General features: G+C 30.3%; 1 protein-coding gene and 1 long non-coding RNA gene across 3 annotated transcripts; one reads left to right on the top strand and one right to left on the bottom strand.

The window, feature by feature from the left end:
- The first annotated feature begins 583 nt into the window (after positions 1 to 583).
- Positions 584 to 19010, top strand: LOC116775633 (bromodomain-containing protein 4-like). 2 transcript variants are annotated; one of them, XM_032668554.2, is made up of 6 exons: positions 584 to 880; positions 13901 to 14057; positions 16658 to 17168; positions 17419 to 17481; positions 17567 to 17710; positions 18213 to 19010. In XM_032668554.2, the coding sequence occupies exons 1-6, from the start codon at positions 685 to 687 to the stop codon at positions 18318 to 18320; spliced, it is 1179 nt and encodes a 392-aa protein (XP_032524445.1). In that variant the 5' UTR covers positions 584 to 684; the 3' UTR covers positions 18321 to 19010. The 2 variants fall into 2 exon arrangements, with proteins under 2 accessions (XP_032524445.1, XP_032524446.1); XM_032668555.2 differs by lacking the exon at positions 584 to 880 and adding an exon at positions 6454 to 6782.
- Positions 3265 to 6450, bottom strand: LOC133319748 (uncharacterized). The gene is made up of 3 exons (XR_009753261.1): positions 6240 to 6450; positions 5728 to 5900; positions 3265 to 4110 (listed from the first exon to the last, which is right to left on the bottom strand). It is a non-coding gene; the product is annotated as an uncharacterized LOC133319748 (long non-coding RNA).
- Positions 19011 to 19021: the final 11 nt, after the last annotated feature.

Below are 19021 nucleotides of genomic sequence, written 5' to 3'. Positions count from 1 at the left end.
ATAATTAAAAATTACTTGCACGAAATATAACATAATTAACCTTCATTATCAGATACTTATTTTAAATAAATATGACATTTCTATTGTGTCTTTTCATTCAAACGACGGACCTTGGACGGACGAGTTTAAAAAAAAAATTGAAGAAAATACAAATGTCCGCCGAAACGTCGCTATCAATAAGATTACTTTGTGATTGTGTGTTGCGTAATGAAATGACGAGGCGAGTGTTAAAAACTAGTCAGAATATATGTTATATTATAATAGAACACTCGCAGCTCAGATACTTAACATAATACATACTTGTACGGGTTTTTTATTAATCTAACTTTCCGCAACGAATTCGATAAGGACGGATAATATTTAAAAGAAATATATACAAACTAAACTATATGTTTATATATATTTATAAACACTTGATATAAATTTTAGTTTAATATAAATAATAAAGGTTACGTAGCGTGCATGTTATTTATTTATTAACTAGAGGAAGATATCGTCAGTAAGTAGTAACAGCTAAACGTTTCCCCGCCGGGCGGCCATGTTGATCGCTGCGCCGCGAGCCGCGAGCCGCGGGCCGCGGTACGTCAGTTAGACGCGGGCGTTCGGACGCGTACCGCGTGCGTCCGCAGAGACGGTTACACGTTCAAATATAATTAAAATAAACTTTATTATTGTTATCGAAATATGGTGAGGACCAAGGACGGGGACGGCATCAAGAGCGGTACCATAGTGTCCGAGGTTCAGAAGCGGCCCTGTCTGTACGACACCAACGACATGAACTACGGAGATAGGGCGGAGAAGATGAGGAGCTGGGAGGAGGTCTGCGAGAGCGTGGTCCCAGGCTGGAGCGGCCTGGGGCTGGACGAGAAGCTCTCGGCCGGTAGGTGATCATTTGATCAACCGTCCACCACGAGCGGGACGACCAGCCGCCGCCGGCCGCGTCCGTGTTGCGTGCTCTTTGTTCGGTCGACGGACGGTCGGAATAACGTTTGCGCTCACAACTTACACATATATATTATTTGGAGCACGTGTTAATTCCTTTATTGTTTTTTATGGTAATATTTATCGCCGCCATTTTGAAAATTATTTTTGATTTTTTTTTTTATGTATTTTTTTTCGGATTGCGTTCTCGTTCGATAGTAATTAGATTTTTGTAATTTATTATTATAAACTTTTGGATTATATTAATTTTCAATGTTGTTTATTAATGATGTATATTTAATTAGGTTAGTTATTATGTCGATGGCGTACTTCGCCATTATTGATGATAACAACTCGACAATATGGTGGCGTTTCTGTACAAGTATTTACTTGTAACGTCATCTTGCAGCGCTAATGTAATTTAATTCCGTTCGGCGCTATTCACTTATTATGCTTAAAATTTGAAGAATATCCGCAGTGACGTCATCATGCTATGCAGATTATATATATAAGAAAATTTTAATATTAATTAATTATTGACAGATTATACTGATTTTAATGTACTTCGAAACTTGTAATTTTACTATCTCGACCGTTCGCAACGAAACATCTCAAGGACGTTAAAAATTAAAATCATTCACTCTGAATGATCGCGAGTCTTTATTTGATATTTTATTACGATGATCAAGCATGTTATATTATATTGAACTCTATTTATATATTTGATTTTTTTTTTGTGTCAATAACGTAAGCCTTGGATGCTTGCCTATAAACGTTAATTAAAATAAAAAAAATTATTCAAAACGGAGGAAACATTTTTCCCTGGAAAAATATTATTAACTATAGTATTTCAATATGATTGCGACACTGTCGACGTGCCAGTACTCACGTTCATACAGTATCAAACATTATTTGTTACATTAAATTTTTTAATGGATATTATATACCTAACTTTCAATGTACAACATACATAAGTTTTAATATCGTTTAACTATTATATATTGACATGAGTTAAGACGAGGGGCCGCTTATACATACGATAATTCGATAGAATATATATATATATATGTATATATTATTTAAAGATGTATAGTATTTAAATGAGCAACATTTTGAACTAATTAATTATATTAACAAACTTATATTAATATATTATTAGTAATTTCAAAACAATAAAGTAATGAATTTTTTTTCAATACGTATTATATTTATCGCTCTGTATATAAATAGTTAATGTTGCAAAACTTTAAGCGCGATTACGTGTTTTCACAAAATGGCCGCATGTCGTGTGTTGAATGTAGTTTTTAAATTGGATATATATTTTTATTTATTACTTATATCAAAACCGTTATTATAAATTAACCTTGATTGGAATAATATCCTTAACTATATTGTTGTTTTAAAAAGTTATAGTTTGTTTTTAAAAAGCTCTTATTTTGATATACGAAAAAGATTTTATAATACCTAGTTTTGTATTTTTTTAAAATTTGAATTATATTTTTATTATATCAATATTCTTTTTGGGATATTTATTAATATTTATATAATAAAACGGTTTAGTTGAGACCGTTCCACCTGCTGGTGGAATGTGTCTTGTCTAATCATTATTTTCATAGGCTACATTTTTTATTCGTTGTCTTTATAATCGGACGCCATTTTGGACTGCACGTGTAAACATACAATTGGTGTGATATTTTTAATTAATATGTACATATATGTTTTGTACACGTATGTGACACGCATTTTATAGATTATTAATATTTTTGGCCGCCATTTGGTAAATTCCAAACTTGTTTAAACGATACGTACCTCTATGTAGTGTATTGTAACCTTATACACACTTAAATATTATTTATGTGTTTTTTCTCCGTTATAACGATTTATATATGTTTGCGTACGTGTGTATGTGTTTGTAATAGTTAAAAAATATAAATATTAATGTTAAATTTAAAACAATACTGTCAAGGCCACGGTTTAATGTCCTACGATCGTCTCTCAGCCGAGACGTCACTTTGTTAGTTCATTACCTGTCTAATATATATTCGATACAAATGAACTTGCAGACTTTTTTTCTATTTATATTTTTGTGTTTTTTTTATTGACGCTTTCTGCAGGCGAAGGTTTACTTTCGTACAGACATTTAATCGTTTAGTAACATTAAAAATAAATGTTATGAATTGTTCTATTTCATCAAAACAGAGGAAATACATTACAAGATTTCTACGTTTCACGTTTTAACAATATTATTACAACGTTAAGTTTACCGTCAAGGTTACAAAGTCTCGAAATATAAAATAATAGTTGTATTATAATTATTTTATATTAATATTTATTAGTGGCCATTTTATAACAAGACATGGTAACATCTTGATTTTTTTAACGAAAAAAATCATTATAAATCTAATTTCAACTAGGTTTTAATTTATGTAACAATATAAAATAAATTATGCCAGCACCATCTATCGGCTTCTATGGAAACATTATCTTGTAATTTCTCAGTACTGACGTGACACAAAGGTTTCTCTACTAAGGAATCGATCGCAACTTGTCAACTATGACAAATACGAGAACTATGATAGATAAGTTTTGTACTATACATACACTTTCAGCTTATTTTTAATCTCTATATTAACAATAACAATTTCCTAATAGTATATTTTTATACTGAATCCATAATGTAGGACTTGGTAATAACAATGAATGTAACGCATGTGGTAGGTATACGTAAGAAACGTGTAAACTTTGGTTTTAAATGAAAAAAAAAATCCAGAGAAAGTCTCAGGTAAAAGTAATTTACCTCGCTATTATTAACATTACTATTTCTTGCTACGCCCGACCGAATGTGCATACGGCTCGCGAAGGATTTTAGACTATGTAATTAGATATTTTTATTCGCAATTTGAATGCAATTTTAATTATATATATGCGTTATTTACTATAGAAGCTAGAATTAGGGAAAAAATATAAAACATAATAAGATTAATTTTCATTTTACAAGTATGTTTGCTGTACAGTTTACACCAACCAAGACCTTATAATGTTTGTACATAAATGAAATGTCAGGCGGCCATTTTTGACAGCTTTTTTCTATAGTGAATTTTTTCTTCTTTCGATGGTCGTATCAAATCTCTTTGCCGCTTCGTGTTAGACCTTAAACAGTGACCTTTGTAAGCCACCGCGTCACTAGATCTGAAAACGGACGTACATTTCTAAGTTAATATTTTGTTTTTGTTACAAAAATATAAACATGAAGCGCTTACTAAGTCGATATATAATAATAATTTTGTCTTCTAAAGGTTTAAATTATTTTCTGTTATAAATAATAAAAGCTACTGTTTACTGTGCATAAATTAAGAATTTTAACGAAATATTAGGCATGTATTTTAAAACACGGTATTACGTCTTTGTGAAAAATAATTTATTTTTTTGTAATTTTCATGAAATTTGATATTTGTTTAATTTATACAGCAGTTTTGGAAAATAATACATTTATTGTATTATAAAGATTTTTATTTAATGGACGCGTTATCACGTTCCAGTATAAAAATATTTTTTTACTTTATATGTATCAACAGCACAGTTGTATACAATATAAATTATTTATTTTGGTTTAAAATCTAAATTTTTCTATTAATTTCACTTTATTTATTCTATAATTTAATATAAGGGTGATCATGCTGACATCAATTTACCTTACATTTTGTTAAGTACTGGATATTTTATTGAAATTAAATTATTTAAGAAATACAATAAGTAGATTTTTTTTTAATGTAACTTTTTAAATTAATTAATAAATTATTTCACGGATTGATATGTTTATAGTTATTTTGTTATCTACAATATCTAGCCTACTGGAAAGTTTCGTTCGCAGACGTCACGACGGTTAACATGACTTTATTTTAGTTTATTTATTTCTACAAACCTTGCGTGACGTCATTTCCTTATTAATCGAAAAAACAGAATTTCAGATTCCCATCACTATCTATGACTAGATTGTTATATATATATAAATATGAGCAGTATTTTTCTTTCATATCTCAAAGTATATTGTTAGATTAGCCTCAGATTTGATGTTAAAGTTACAAAGGGTTTCAATTTCTCGCCCCGCATGAAGATTTATCGATTTGTCACATTACATTATCTAGATGTAGTTGAAAGTAATCATAAAACGAATTAATTTCATAGACGAGACAAATATTAATATATAAATATATATATATATATGGGAGGTATTACTAACAAATAATGGTTGAAAATACGGAATCTCGGTTCTATTTAGCTAAACAACAGTCTTTTCTAAACTATTGAAATTTTTCTAGTGTTACAGTAAATTCTGGGTTAACTTACAGAAATACCATGTGGTAGAAAATAGTTAAAAAAAAAATGAAAATAAAATATTATTTATAATATTATATATTGGCCGCGACTCCCCTCCATGCTACTTGCAATAGCTTCTGAGTTCAGAGTAATCTATGCTTAGAAAGTGGATATAATAACCAACGGCTAGCGACATCTATCGGTTAGTACGAAGCACAAGTGTGATGACGTCACCCGGCGATACATACACGGAATGAAGTGACATACACTATAGTGACATATACTCTTATAAGAACTATTAATGAAGTACAATTACATTAAAAAGTATTCAGCAGGTTTTTGGTTGAAAGAGTAACCCGTCCGTTTTATTGTTATTTAGTTAATATTACAAAAAATACTTAAAATATATATATATTATTATTTGAAAGTGAAAAACATTTTAGTCGCAAAATAAATCAATGAGAAATTAAATTATGATTCAGAGCTTACCTTTAAAATGTCCTCGAGATCTATTTATTGAAAATACAGAAGGACTCGAGTGTGTTTTTTCGTTTTATTAAGTATGAAAGTTACATATTTTTTGTTTCTTCACCGTAATATTCGTTTGGTTCAATCTTATCTCGTACTAATCAGTATTTTTATCAAACCGCACGACAGTATTACTATTTGATAAACATTAAATGTGTCTTATTAATTCACTTATTATATTTATAATAAATAACAGCAGAACTAATGCCATAGTTCTTATTCGATTTTATAAACGACCTTCGCTGTATAATGATTATATTATTTTCTGTGAAGTATAATATCAAAGTTATAAATCAAGAGATTGTTTTTTATTTTAAATATCTTTTTGCATAATTTTAGTTTTTTAACTACGTAAATACAATATTACGTAGATATTCGTTTAATATCTTAAGCGTAATTAACCGATGTATACACAAAATTTCGCAATCATAATATTGTTATTACGTTGAACATAAAAATAAACAATTACTTACTATATTTTTCAATACAGTGTACAGATAATATCGTATTTATAAAGCATGTAGTCTACAAGTCAACCAACAAGCTTCATTATCGCTATTAATAATAACGAATAATAACGAATGTTAACTTTAAGTAAATAAACGCTCAAATAACACAGAAATTCACAGACTATTTATAAATATAAAAATATTAAACTGGTAATCGGTGAAACGACGCGAGTGGAGCGAGTCGACTCCGAACCGCCTCGGCCGTTGCACGTCAACATTATATTATACAAAATTCTGTAATGTTATTTTAAAAATTATTCGTTTTTTTTTTTCTTTTATTATCTACGTGTCTTTAATGTCGGCTGTATAACATTGGCTGTATAGATTCTGTCGTTTGATTTTCGAACGTTCCAATTCCGGTTTTTGTTTTAATTGTTGTTCGCGTGACATTGTGTACTGCGTTCGAATTTTGAATGTTCTAAATATATCTCGCGTTTGTTGTGCGTTAATTATTATAAATAGATCCATTTTCGTAATACATTTCATCCGACTTTCGTTTTGATATGGGTGAGTTTAATTTTATTTATATATTTAATAAGTTAATTTATAATTTTCATTTTTTTTTATATAAAAATTTCCAAACGACCTTGGGAGAGTCGAAATGGTACAACGTATTTTTATATACATACTTCTTTGTGAATATATATTTTTATAATTCTGAAAATGTATATCAGTGAATAATTTCTCGTTCGTCATGTGCATTAAGGAAGTTTAACAATTGGACGCATTAATTAGTTGTTATTCTCGGATGTCTTAAAAATATATCACAGGAAACTGCTTGTATGATGTTATGACTATAGAGTACAGACCATACTTGTACTAATGTATATAATTATACAATGATTGTAAAAAAATTCAACCGTATATAAAATCTCAGTATCGGATCATAAAAATCAAGTTTACAACATTCATATACACACATATAATACCTTCCTTATTTGAAGTAGGTTAAAAATACGTCAGCGAACAAAGATAAAAAAGAATGGGTGTAAAAAAAAACACATTTAATTTATGCTAACAATGAAAATACTTGAAGATAAAACGCTTGGAGAATTTATTTATAACTATTTTTATAGTAGAATAGATGGCTATAAATTACTAAATAATGTTGAAGGTTATATCTATGTATATATTAAATTATATATAATAATAATATATATATATAGTATGGTTGATGTTTAATATAGTATGATTCGGGAGAGTTATTTAATATCAGTTAAAAATATCAATATATTTTAACTTAAGTGTATATATACATACATACAACATACTAATTTACGTCCGTGACCTCGTCGGTTGTTGTATTATTTTTTATTTAATGCCATTATATTATTGTCATATACAGTACAAGAAGAAATACGGAATGCTTATAAATAATTAAAATAAAGATATTTAAATACTGTAGTCGATTGTGTTATATATAAATAAAATATATATATTTTTTATTGTTGTATATCGATTAGTTATTAATTGGGGACTTATCTAGCAACTAATTATGTTTGTATTTAAATTCGTCGTTTATTTCACATGAAAAACACATAAGTCATTATATAATATATACACATTAAAATAAAGTGCTTTCAAATCGATTATTTTAATTATATATTGTTAGTAATGTGGGTTTATAATAAAACTTTAAATCTATATATATAAATTTTAAACGTATTAAAATATTAAACGTACGGCGAGTTCGTGAGATGTGTATTTGTATGTAATTTTTATTTAATCGAACGTTAAATAAATCTTCTTATACCATGTTCGCTGGTTGAGGAGTTTAGACGTAACAACGTACCGTCGTACACGTTAATCATATCAACGAAATAAGGTCATGATATTATCTATTTAGACTGTATACGGACTTATGGTGAGATTCTGCTGGTTTTAATACATTTCTCCTAACGGCTGGACAGATTTTAATAAAACTTTTCTACATAGAAATCTAGGAAAGGATTGTACAATAGTTTGAATTGTAGTAGTTAATGTACACAAAGTAAGTTACCACGTGTCTAAATTAAAAACTAAACTTTTTGGAAGTCCGCTAATGTTACAATTAATAGTTCGTTCGTCTTATAACTCCCATAACCCCATGACTCAGGGCGTGACTCAACACCCTGACATTTGTAAGAGGTGAGATTGTGTTTCCTGCATTCACATACATCTGGTGGATTTGATTTGAGATATTGATCCTAGTTTCTGATCGAAATTGAAGCCATTAAACGTAAGGAGGTTTTTTTGATGTCATAATATACATCCACGAAACTTTTACCTTACGTTCTTTGAACTTCAACCCATGTAACGCATTCAAATATATTGAGCTTATTTAAACCAGTGAGCCTTAGGACGTGCAGAATTTGTTACAGAAAATACAGTTTATATGGTATGATAGAAAATACTTGTAAAATACGTACCAAGTCACCGACAGGGGAGTTGTTACTTAATGTGAAACAGACCTAGTATAAAAAGAATCTAGTTTCGTTGTCAATTACATTTTTGAGTGTAATCTGACGTCGTGACAACATCGACCATTCTTTTATTTTTGTGTAACTTGAGTTAGGGTATTGAAAGTTTAATCAAAATGTATACAGTAGTCTCTGAGTGAGCACACTAACTACCTGACGTTAAGTTTGAAGATATTTTATTATAAGATAGTATTTATATAATCTTTTGTTAAACTAGAGTATAATGTAATGAATTTAATATAAATATACAAGAAAATCCAAAATATAAATTTGAAATTCAAATGTGTATATATATATATATATATATTTATATACACATACATATATACATAGCGATAAAGTTCTGAACCCGGGACCCCTGAAACATGTCCAGGTCAATTAATATGTTTAATTGAATTTAATACTACCAAGTATTTTATATCAGTTTTAATGTTATTCAATACTTGTTATAATTTCCCTTTCAAATCCTATCCCACTAGAAACTGGCCCGGGGTCATTGCACTCTGTCGCTCACTCGTTTATTTTAATGACATTTTTATACAGACTCAGGTCTATTAATATTGTGTGCTTTACAGATTTACACTTTACAGATATTTTTTTATATCTTATATATAGTCCCATCAGTCGGAATCACTTGAACGTATATTTTCATATTATATAATATTTTTACATTTAAAAATATTTTTTGATTGTCGTTAGGTAATGAATTTAAGATAATGTATGTTTGTTTGTTTATATTTTTAATGAGTAATTAATGTTTGTTTGTTTGTTTTTTTTTTTATTATTGTTAATATCAAAATTATTGACTTAAATTTCATATTGGTACAACTGTCGATAGTGTAATGAATACATCCGGATATTGTCTGATTGCGAGATTTGTTCTCTCTATCCGTCTCTCGTGAATTTGCATTCGATGACGTCATAACCGGCTGATGTCGTCACAAAATAACCACTATATATTTAAAATTATAAATATGATATGTATTTATTATAAAGAATTATGTGTAGCAAATATTTTTTGAATAAAATTAGTTTTATCATTTTGTACGTTTGTTTTGTAAGAATTTTAACATCTACCAAAAACACTCGCTACGGGTAGTCAAAAGGTTAAGTTAAAATTAAATATACTTAAAATTGTTTTGTCATTTCAATTTTACTATTGAAGAAATATATATATATATACACATACATTTGTTGCTAGTAAGAGTTTCGATAGATAAATCTATTATATTTATATGAAAAAAATATTATGTATTATATATTTGAGGAAAGAAAAATATAAAATAAATAAATTAACAATTTGTCAACATTCCTGTAACATTTATTATTAGTTACCAAAATTACAAATTACACCAAAAACTATTCTGTTCCGTTCTCATATCTTATCATCATCAGTATTCGGTACACACGGGCGGTCATGTTTTGGGCTGACACCCGAAAACATAAATTCCACGTTGTTGAAATATGTATCTCTCATTCGTAAACTGTATACCTAAATGTGAATAATTTGTTTTGTATATTAAGGATTTTTATAAAAATTAATCTTAAATATTATTTTTTTGTTACTTTACAGTTAAGTTAATGTTTCAAACAAAATGATTTAAATAAACCGATGAACTATATACATTTTCTATATATATATAAATATATATATATATGTAACATTTTATTTATAAAGTCCTAGTATCTTGTAGCGCAACACTCGTAAGGTTCCCTACATAATATGACTGTTATAAATATTGTATTAATTTTGTTGGTAACACTTTAAATGCTGTTTCCAATATGTCTTACGTTAGCCAATCGGATATGCGAGAATTATTACAATGTGAGGATAACTAGTACCGGATAATGGTGCTTCCTATCGGCTGCTGAATATGAAGACTGAAGTAATTCACACAAAAAAAATCTAATGGAATCAAATATATGATTATATTTTAAATATCAGTTGAATATAAATTCTAAAAGTCTGAACCTTATAGCTCAGGTGATAAAGAAAGTGGAACGCGGTGTTTCAGAGTATACCAGTTCGAAACCTGCCCGTGTTCAAGACTTTTTTTTTATCTATATTTTCTCATTTGTTTTTCAATTTCAGTACTAACTCGATGTTTCTTCAATATTAAAAACATAATGATACTCTGTAGAGAGTATTATAATTAACTCTTAAGGTTATACTTCAATAATAATCTATAAAAACGAGCTGAAAATCAAATCATTCTCAATGTTAGCTAAACGTTTGTTATGATCTACTTAGTTTCTGTTAGTTACTATTTGTTCTCACAGTGGCAACAGACTTATAAAATATAATCCGTTGAAAATTCCAACCGTCTCATTATAACGGCGTGCGAGGTGTATCCTGATTACAGACTTAAAACAGTTATCCATTTTATCCTTAAAACTTAAAAGGCAAGATATACAAATTAAATTTTAAAACTCACCAACGATGTTAAAAGTATATATATATATATAATAATACTTAAATATTTTCCCATTCGACAATGATTCATCATTCAGAGTTAGTAGTTTTTTTTATTTTACAATTTCTTTTTATATAAATAAAAATGATGTGATACAAGATAATATTGTTAGCCGCTAATATTGTCGAATTCGTGGTCATAATTTTTTCCTCGCGGGAATCCCAGCTTGTATTATCAAACGTACATGTGAATCGACTGGTACTTTGGTCGTACGCTTAGAGAGAAATTTATTATATTAAAACAATATATAAGTCACATGTTAAGGAACTATCAGCGATATATATAGTATATGTGGGGCAAGTGACTTCATATACAAGTGTTGTTTTAATCCTGCGGGAAGTTCACCGAATTTTTATGTGAACTGTAGTTTAAACTACATTAATGTAGAATTTTTATCGAAGTCTGTTTAGTAGTTTTTTTGTGAAAGGCAAACAAATTTCCGCGCAATCTCACCACAACTCGCATTTAACTAGTAGGATATACGAACAGATGTTTGTTGGATTCAATTGAAATTATTTCTTCACAATAATACAATTTTTCTTATCATTCTAATGAATAAACCTCCATAAAAATAACCTTTTTATAATATTAATATTAAATAAATTCAGTATAAAGAATCATTAAATTAAAGTCAGACGTAAATATAGTTAACTCATTGGCCGTATCACCAATTTGGCACTAACTTCGGCTCTCTCGATGTTTGATACAGATTGAAAACCGAACTCGTTTCTTACGCGTAGTCTATTCAACGAAATAAATTTCTTGTTATTTTGAGTAAATGGTGATAAGTATAAATTTTTTTTGGTCTTAAGATATTTTATCTAGAATTATCCAATTGTAGATAATAATGTTTATAGCTTGAAGATAAATGTGATTTGTTTCTGCAATATATATATAGATATATGGCAATTTCTCGTAATTTCAATAAACTCGTCAAGGTATTCGTTACCAAGAAATAACTTAACATTTAAAGAGATACAAGTATTACACTAACTGTACTTGTATGTGTTATATGTGTATTTAAAAACATACAGAAAGCTGCGACAGAGACAGATATCCCCAAACTTAATTACTACCAAGACCTATCTTGATTATTACACAACATTGGTGTTAATATTCGTTGTCAGGGCCAGATTTTGATAAGGCGAAGGTCTTAGTTTGGTCACGTGGTTACAACCTTATTGAGGTCAATAATTATAGGTCAATATTCGTTAATGCTCTTGTGATTTCCATAACAAGTGGTGAATTAATAAAGCTAATACTAAAGAGACGAAACCTCTCGGCATTCCATGGATTCACCGTGCGTGTGCCGGGTCCATCGCATTGCAGGGAGAGGAGCTTCAACAGTGCCTGGGACTTGCGACCCTGGTGTAGGTTTAAGGGCCTCTATCTGACGCGCGTTAAACGCTCACCTCCACCGTCCAAGCTCCTCTCTACCTAACGAAATATGAACCGATTCTGCTAGGGCTGCCTTCGACGCACGTTCCAAGAATGAACTCATGTTAGTTCTTAGCAGGCCTAAGTCTTTCAGCAGGTTGTATAGAGATTTGGCTGTTATACCTCTCGCTCCTACTTCTACCGCGTACAAATTTACAACGAACATATTCTTAGTGATCTCGTAATATTAGTTGACCTTGTTGGCATGGTCTTCAGGGATGTTGGTTTCCCAAGGAACCGTGAGCTCTATTTGTACAACGCGCTTTAAAATTCGCGAATATAAAAATATGTCCGGTCTGGAGGCCGACGCGAAATATACTCTGGGATCTTGTATTGCTTCTCATGCGTATCCATCATTAATGTCCAATCCGAAGCCGCTTTAATAATAGAGTAAGGCTCGACGTTTGATTTTGTAGCCCTAGTGCCTTCTCTCACAAAACATATTGATCGTTGGTTCGTGGTTATTTCTTTTGCGCTCTTCGTACCGATAGACTAACCGCTTCACGTTTGATTTCTAAAACCCTTTCGTGACGACGCGAGTATTGACCGCTATCTAGGGGTACCCTACATCCTACCAGTAAATGCCTAGCAGCTCCAACTGCCTCCCGCAGATGTAGCAAGTTTTTTCGGTACCTTTGCCCCATCTTACTAAATTACTCTGATCTGGAAGAGTCAGGAATCAAGAATTAAAGTGCGCCATCTTAGTGCTAAGGGGATGCAAAAATCTCCTATGTGTAGCAACTCATTCTGCATTTCTAAGCTCATTGCATGGATCTTATATTTAGAATTCCCGTCTTGCCGAATAAAGGTCTTTAATATATCCGTATCTTTGGCCTTCATACTTGATCTCTGAAGTCGCTGAGAATTAGTGTAATATAGAAAAATTTCTATAAATCCTTTTTTATATTTGAGTTATTTAAACAGATTTGTGCAAACTTAATGGTATTGTCCTTAAATAGCCTTTTAATTTTATTCCAATGTTTTTTAATGCCGCTTGAAATTCTTATATATGTATATGTATATATATATATATAATTCTTTTTTCTCTTTTTTTTTATTGTACTTATACCACATTTCCTATCTAGTTTCCTCTATCAAAAGGGTTTCTTGTAGAGACCTCTTTTAAGGGATGAGTTATCCTTTGTCCATCACATTTCTTTTATAATAATATAACTATTACTATTTTGGTACATACAAATTTATATATATATATTTATATATAGGTTTTTGGTTAACAATAAATGTTTGTTACCAGGTAAGGAGGTCCAGAAAAGATGGCGCTCCATCAGGGATTCGTACACCAAGGCGTTTAGACAGGGCAAGTGTCCGCCGCCGGAGCAGTGCGCCCCGGGTAGCAGGAGATACCAGTACCACAGACAGATGTCCTTCCTGCTGAAGGCTCTGCAGAACAAGTTAGTGATAAATAAACATACAACTATCATATAATATAGGTATTCAAATTGTTTAAAATATTAAATGATCGTTGTTTTAAGTGATGAATAAGGAAGGGACCGTCCAGAAAGTACGTCACACAAAGTTCAGGACTTTTGAACACCTCCCCCCGTCCTTGTTACAGGTCACATTTTTATAACCCACTCCCCATCCTGATATGACGTCACACTTTTATTTTTAATTTATGTACGTATTTAAAAATAATCGATAGAAAACAGCTTTTTTCTATTTTTTAATAAACAATAATCTAATAAAATCAAAATGAAATACAACATTTCATAAAAGCGAAAACAATTTAAATTTTAATATGTGACGTCACAAACTATTGACACACACCCTCCTCCCTTGCCCCTTGTCACACGATGTCACACTACGGTCAAACCCTCCCACACCATTAACCTGTGACGTACTTTTTGGGTGACCCCTAATGAATAATGTACAAATAATATAGATTTTATTATAGATTAAAACATTCCTGAGTTATAGTCATATCACAGCTTCATTTTATTGAATATATATTTAAATGTTATAAAAAAAATATTTGTAGTTTTCGCGCGATCGAGCAACCAATGCGCGTATAATCACTGTTGTGATAGCGGATAGAAAGTAAACGTGTCTATTTATATGTTACGATCAAACTACTCGCACGATTATACACTCGAAATGAAATGACAAAAACAAATTATAATAGGCTAGAAAACTAACAAATAGTAAACAAGATTTGTACATACAAATATCATATTGTAGTTCTGATGCATGAAATAAAGGATTTTATTATTATTATTATATGTATTAATATTAAATTCATTATAACCTATTTAACTCGCAATAATTGAAGTTGAAAATATATTTAAAACAAAGTAATTTATTTGATAAAAGCACGAAGCTAAAATATTTATCGAATTAGGTTTTTTGTTTTGACTGAACGTAGAATTTTTATTACATACTTTTTTTATTGAGTATACGATTATATAGAGCATTGACAGATAATTATTTGCTTAATTTTATTTTTTAATAGAAATAAACATTCAGCGACATCTGTCGTCTTATATCACGGGACTACATACATTACACCGTCATGTGTTCCCGCGGGAAATACACGGAATGTCGCCATAGACTATACAATAGATAATACTGTTATGGTGTATCAAAGGACTGAAGTGGCAGGCAATAGCTAGTTAATATAAAAAATATTAAAACTAAAAGGATTCAATAATACACTTAATCTAATTCCACCTTAAAGATTTAATTATATTCCCGAGTAGTGATAATTTTTCCTATACAAGGTTAACTAACCGTTATTTGACTAGTTCATTCTGGCCGTATCATTTTGAAAATACTTCACGGTCCACTGAACGGATCAGAAGTTTGTAGGTAGAGTTAGTAACATTATCAATGGATAAGGTACTGTACGTTTGTATGTTATCCCTAACCACTTATTCGCTGAACTGATTATGATGACATTTTTTAAAATTATGGTCAAAAAACTTTGAGAAGGATTACATAACACAGTTTTTGGTCACAAATAAAGTCGAAATTAATAGCCAGTATGCTGTAATAAATTTTATTTAAACCTTGAATAACAAAAGCAAGGCAAATAAATCACTAAAATTATTAAAATTAAATATAAGTACATATTGAATTACATTAAAAATGTTTTTGTAAACAAATCCAACAAAGGATTGCTGACTGTGTAGTAACTGTACACTATGTATTTATATCATGAATCACACAAGCTAACTTACGCACACGGGTTTGCTTGTTTTAAATTCGTTTTCAATGTCTTCTCACAACCGAGGAACTAAATACAGTTTTTTATGATACATTTACTTTTAGGTGTAACAGAATATATATATTTACTATCAAAGTAACATATATATATTGTTTAATTTATAAACGATAACTTAATAGGTAATGCGATCACAGACCCCGAGGTCGGCTCTAATATCTTTAGTACTACATTGTATTGTACGTCACTACACTCGTTGCGTTTCCAATTCTTCATTTATAAACCTCAAGAGTTGGCATCAACAAGGTTTATGTAAATAGTATAAATCTGTGATAGGGGCCACCACATAGTACGTCACACGAATTTTAGGTCTTCTGAACCCCTCCCCCCGTCCTTGGCACAGGTTGTCACGTTTTTAAAATCCCCCCCAATCCTGATGTGACGTCACTCATTTTTTTAAATTATGTATGTATTTAAAAATAATCGAAAGAAAACAGCTATTTTAATTTTTTTATTAAATTGTAATCTAATAAAATTCAACATTTCATAAAACCGAACAAAAATTATTTTTCAATTCACATCCAAACTTTGCGTTTTAGTATTTTAAATTTTAATATGTGACTTCACAAACTATGGACCCCATACTCCTTGTCCTACGATGTCACACTTCGGTCATTCCGTCCCTCCCCATTAACGTGTGACGTATTTTATGGATGGCCCTAAGTCACCTGTACGTTATTAAGTTAATTAGGTTTCAACGTTCATAGTCTAATGTAGTGATATTTTAAATTAAAATGTACATATATGTGAAAAATAATATTACTATTCCAGAAAACCACGTTACTCACAAGATAAATACGAATCATTCTCCGAAGTATCGAACTCCCCGCAGCATCCGCCGCCTGAAGACGTGTCGCGGGTCAAGAACGAGATCACAGACAAGCCTCTGGACCTCAAGACCAAACCTGAAACAGCTGACAGACCGGAAACACAGGACAAATACAGCCAGGCGTCCATAGACAAGAAGCTGGAGATAACTACAGACGCGACCCACATACTACCAAATGATCACTTCGACGATGACAAGCTGTTCATGAATTCATTACTGCCGTTATTCAAGAAGATGACCGACGACACGCGTCTGTTGTGTAGAATAGAAGTGTTGAAGATCATCAGGTACGCGCTACAAGGACACCAGGCCTTCGACCCGCCCAAGATGAACGACGACAGCTACAAGCAAGTGAATGTTGAGAAGAGGGATGCCACAGACAGTAAGACTGAGAGCACACTGTCTATGACCACAAGATCAGCTGACGGAAGTCGACCCATCAGGAAGCGGAGGGTAGCTTACATTATAATATATCTATATATAGTTAGAGATAGTTATAATACTAATTTAACTTAGAATATCATGTTCATATACACCGGCTGGTCTATAAGCTGGTACATCTGGATGTATGCTCTAGTATATTAAAGCCCTAGCAGGTGTATATTACATTAATTAAGTATATAAATTCAAGTGTGTTTTTATATCAATCTGTATGACAACAACTATAACATTATGTTATATGTATATAATTTTTATGTTTAAGGCTCGATCCCCATCCCCACTTCCTGTACCACCTAAACGTAGAGGACCAGGTCGACCCAGGAAGGTACATTTAATATACATATATATATATAATACATGAAGACCTATATATTTATATTAGTGTATTATATATATCAAACTGATTCCAGATCCGTCCGCCTCCCTCTGATTCCGAGGAGGACGTTCCTCAGAGAAGATTTCCCAAGCTGAAGACATCTCCGGTAGACTCTCACGATGAGGACTACAGTAAAGCAACCAGTGTGGCTCAGCTCTCCACTCCACTCTTCATGAAGGTAGAGCTCTCATATATATACAAATTAAGCTCTCATGTTGAACTATCCAATAAAACTATATTAAATTCGTAATTTTATTGCTAAACAGCAAAACTGAATGACAGTATTTAATATAAGAAAGTGACCTGCCAACATAATACTTCACATATTATTATTTAACAACACTAACCAAGTATAACTAATACACACCATGTGTTAATTACAACAAATAAATGTTATATTATTAATGTATTGTGACCTTAGATCAGTTTAGGAAACCATTTAAAAACAAATTAATTATCATGGCGTCGTGATTTAATTGAACTTATATTTTAAATCTGACCTGAGATATGAATCATAATTTTAATTATCTTAACAATAAAATAATATTTCGCACAGTAAATAAATTCTCATGTACAGTAAATGTGTAAATAAAAAAAAACCTTCAATAAAAAGTTTGTATATTTCTTGGCAGTATAATTAAGATATATGCATGATTTTTTAATAAAAATTTTGATTTCAGATGTACAACTTGGAAAGATCAAAAGTGGCTCCGATAACATCAACACAGTCCATGCTCGTTTCTGTAAAGACAGAACCTCTCGATACGCAGTCAGTTAGCCCCATGTAGACTATGTAATATAATAAATGGATACATTATATATTATTATATATCTATAAAGACTAAGAATATTCATGTTAAAATGTAAATCTTAATATCAAATTCAGAATAATGTTTGTGGTTGAAATTATATGTAAAATTTTACTTAGTTATTTGAGATATATGTATAAAAATATATATGTATATGTAATTTGGTAAAAAAAAATATGTTTGTATGTCTGTAAGATTGAAATGTGATATTACTTAGAACTTAGTTATTAATTTACTTGTGTTTCGTTAAATGATATGTTAATATTTAAGTTATATATAAGTTGAAGCATTTTTTATTTAGTTTAGTTATGTGGACTAATATGTTCTGTAGGTTGTAAATAAAAATTAATTTACAGTTCTGTCATATGTTCTTAATAATGAAATAAATAAAAAATAGCATTATTTATTCTACTGTTCCTTGAATGGAATATAACAAACATATATAAAACAGAAATTATTACATAACAAAATTATGTATTTTGAAAATATTTTTCAAATATATGACAGGATGTATAGATATTTAAAAGGACTTTTCAGTGTTGTTGTAAATATGTGTATGAGCTTAAATGTACTATATTCATTATACAATAATATATATTATGTATATACATTCCATGTCTGCGGGACAATTAATTTTTGTCATACATTAAATAAATATATTGTAAATTATTGACATTTTT

Source organism: Danaus plexippus, chromosome 27, assembly GCF_018135715.1.
Source record: "Danaus plexippus chromosome 27, MEX_DaPlex, whole genome shotgun sequence".
Taxonomy (NCBI): Eukaryota; Metazoa; Arthropoda; class Insecta; order Lepidoptera; family Nymphalidae; genus Danaus; species Danaus plexippus.
This window is presented reverse-complemented; position numbering and strand designations above follow the sequence as displayed.

Bases quoted from the DNA above. Each gene is read 5' to 3' on its own strand.
- LOC116775633 (XM_032668554.2), top strand. From the start codon at position 685: ATGGTGAGGACCAAGGACGGGGACGGCATCAAGAGCGGTACCATAGTG. The intron at 881-13,900 runs GTAGGTGATCAT...GTTTGTTACCAG, and splicing joins GGACGAGAAGCTCTCGGCCG to GTAAGGAGGTCCAGAAAAGA. The intron at 17,482-17,566 runs GTACATTTAATA...AACTGATTCCAG, and splicing joins GACCAGGTCGACCCAGGAAG to ATCCGTCCGCCTCCCTCTGA.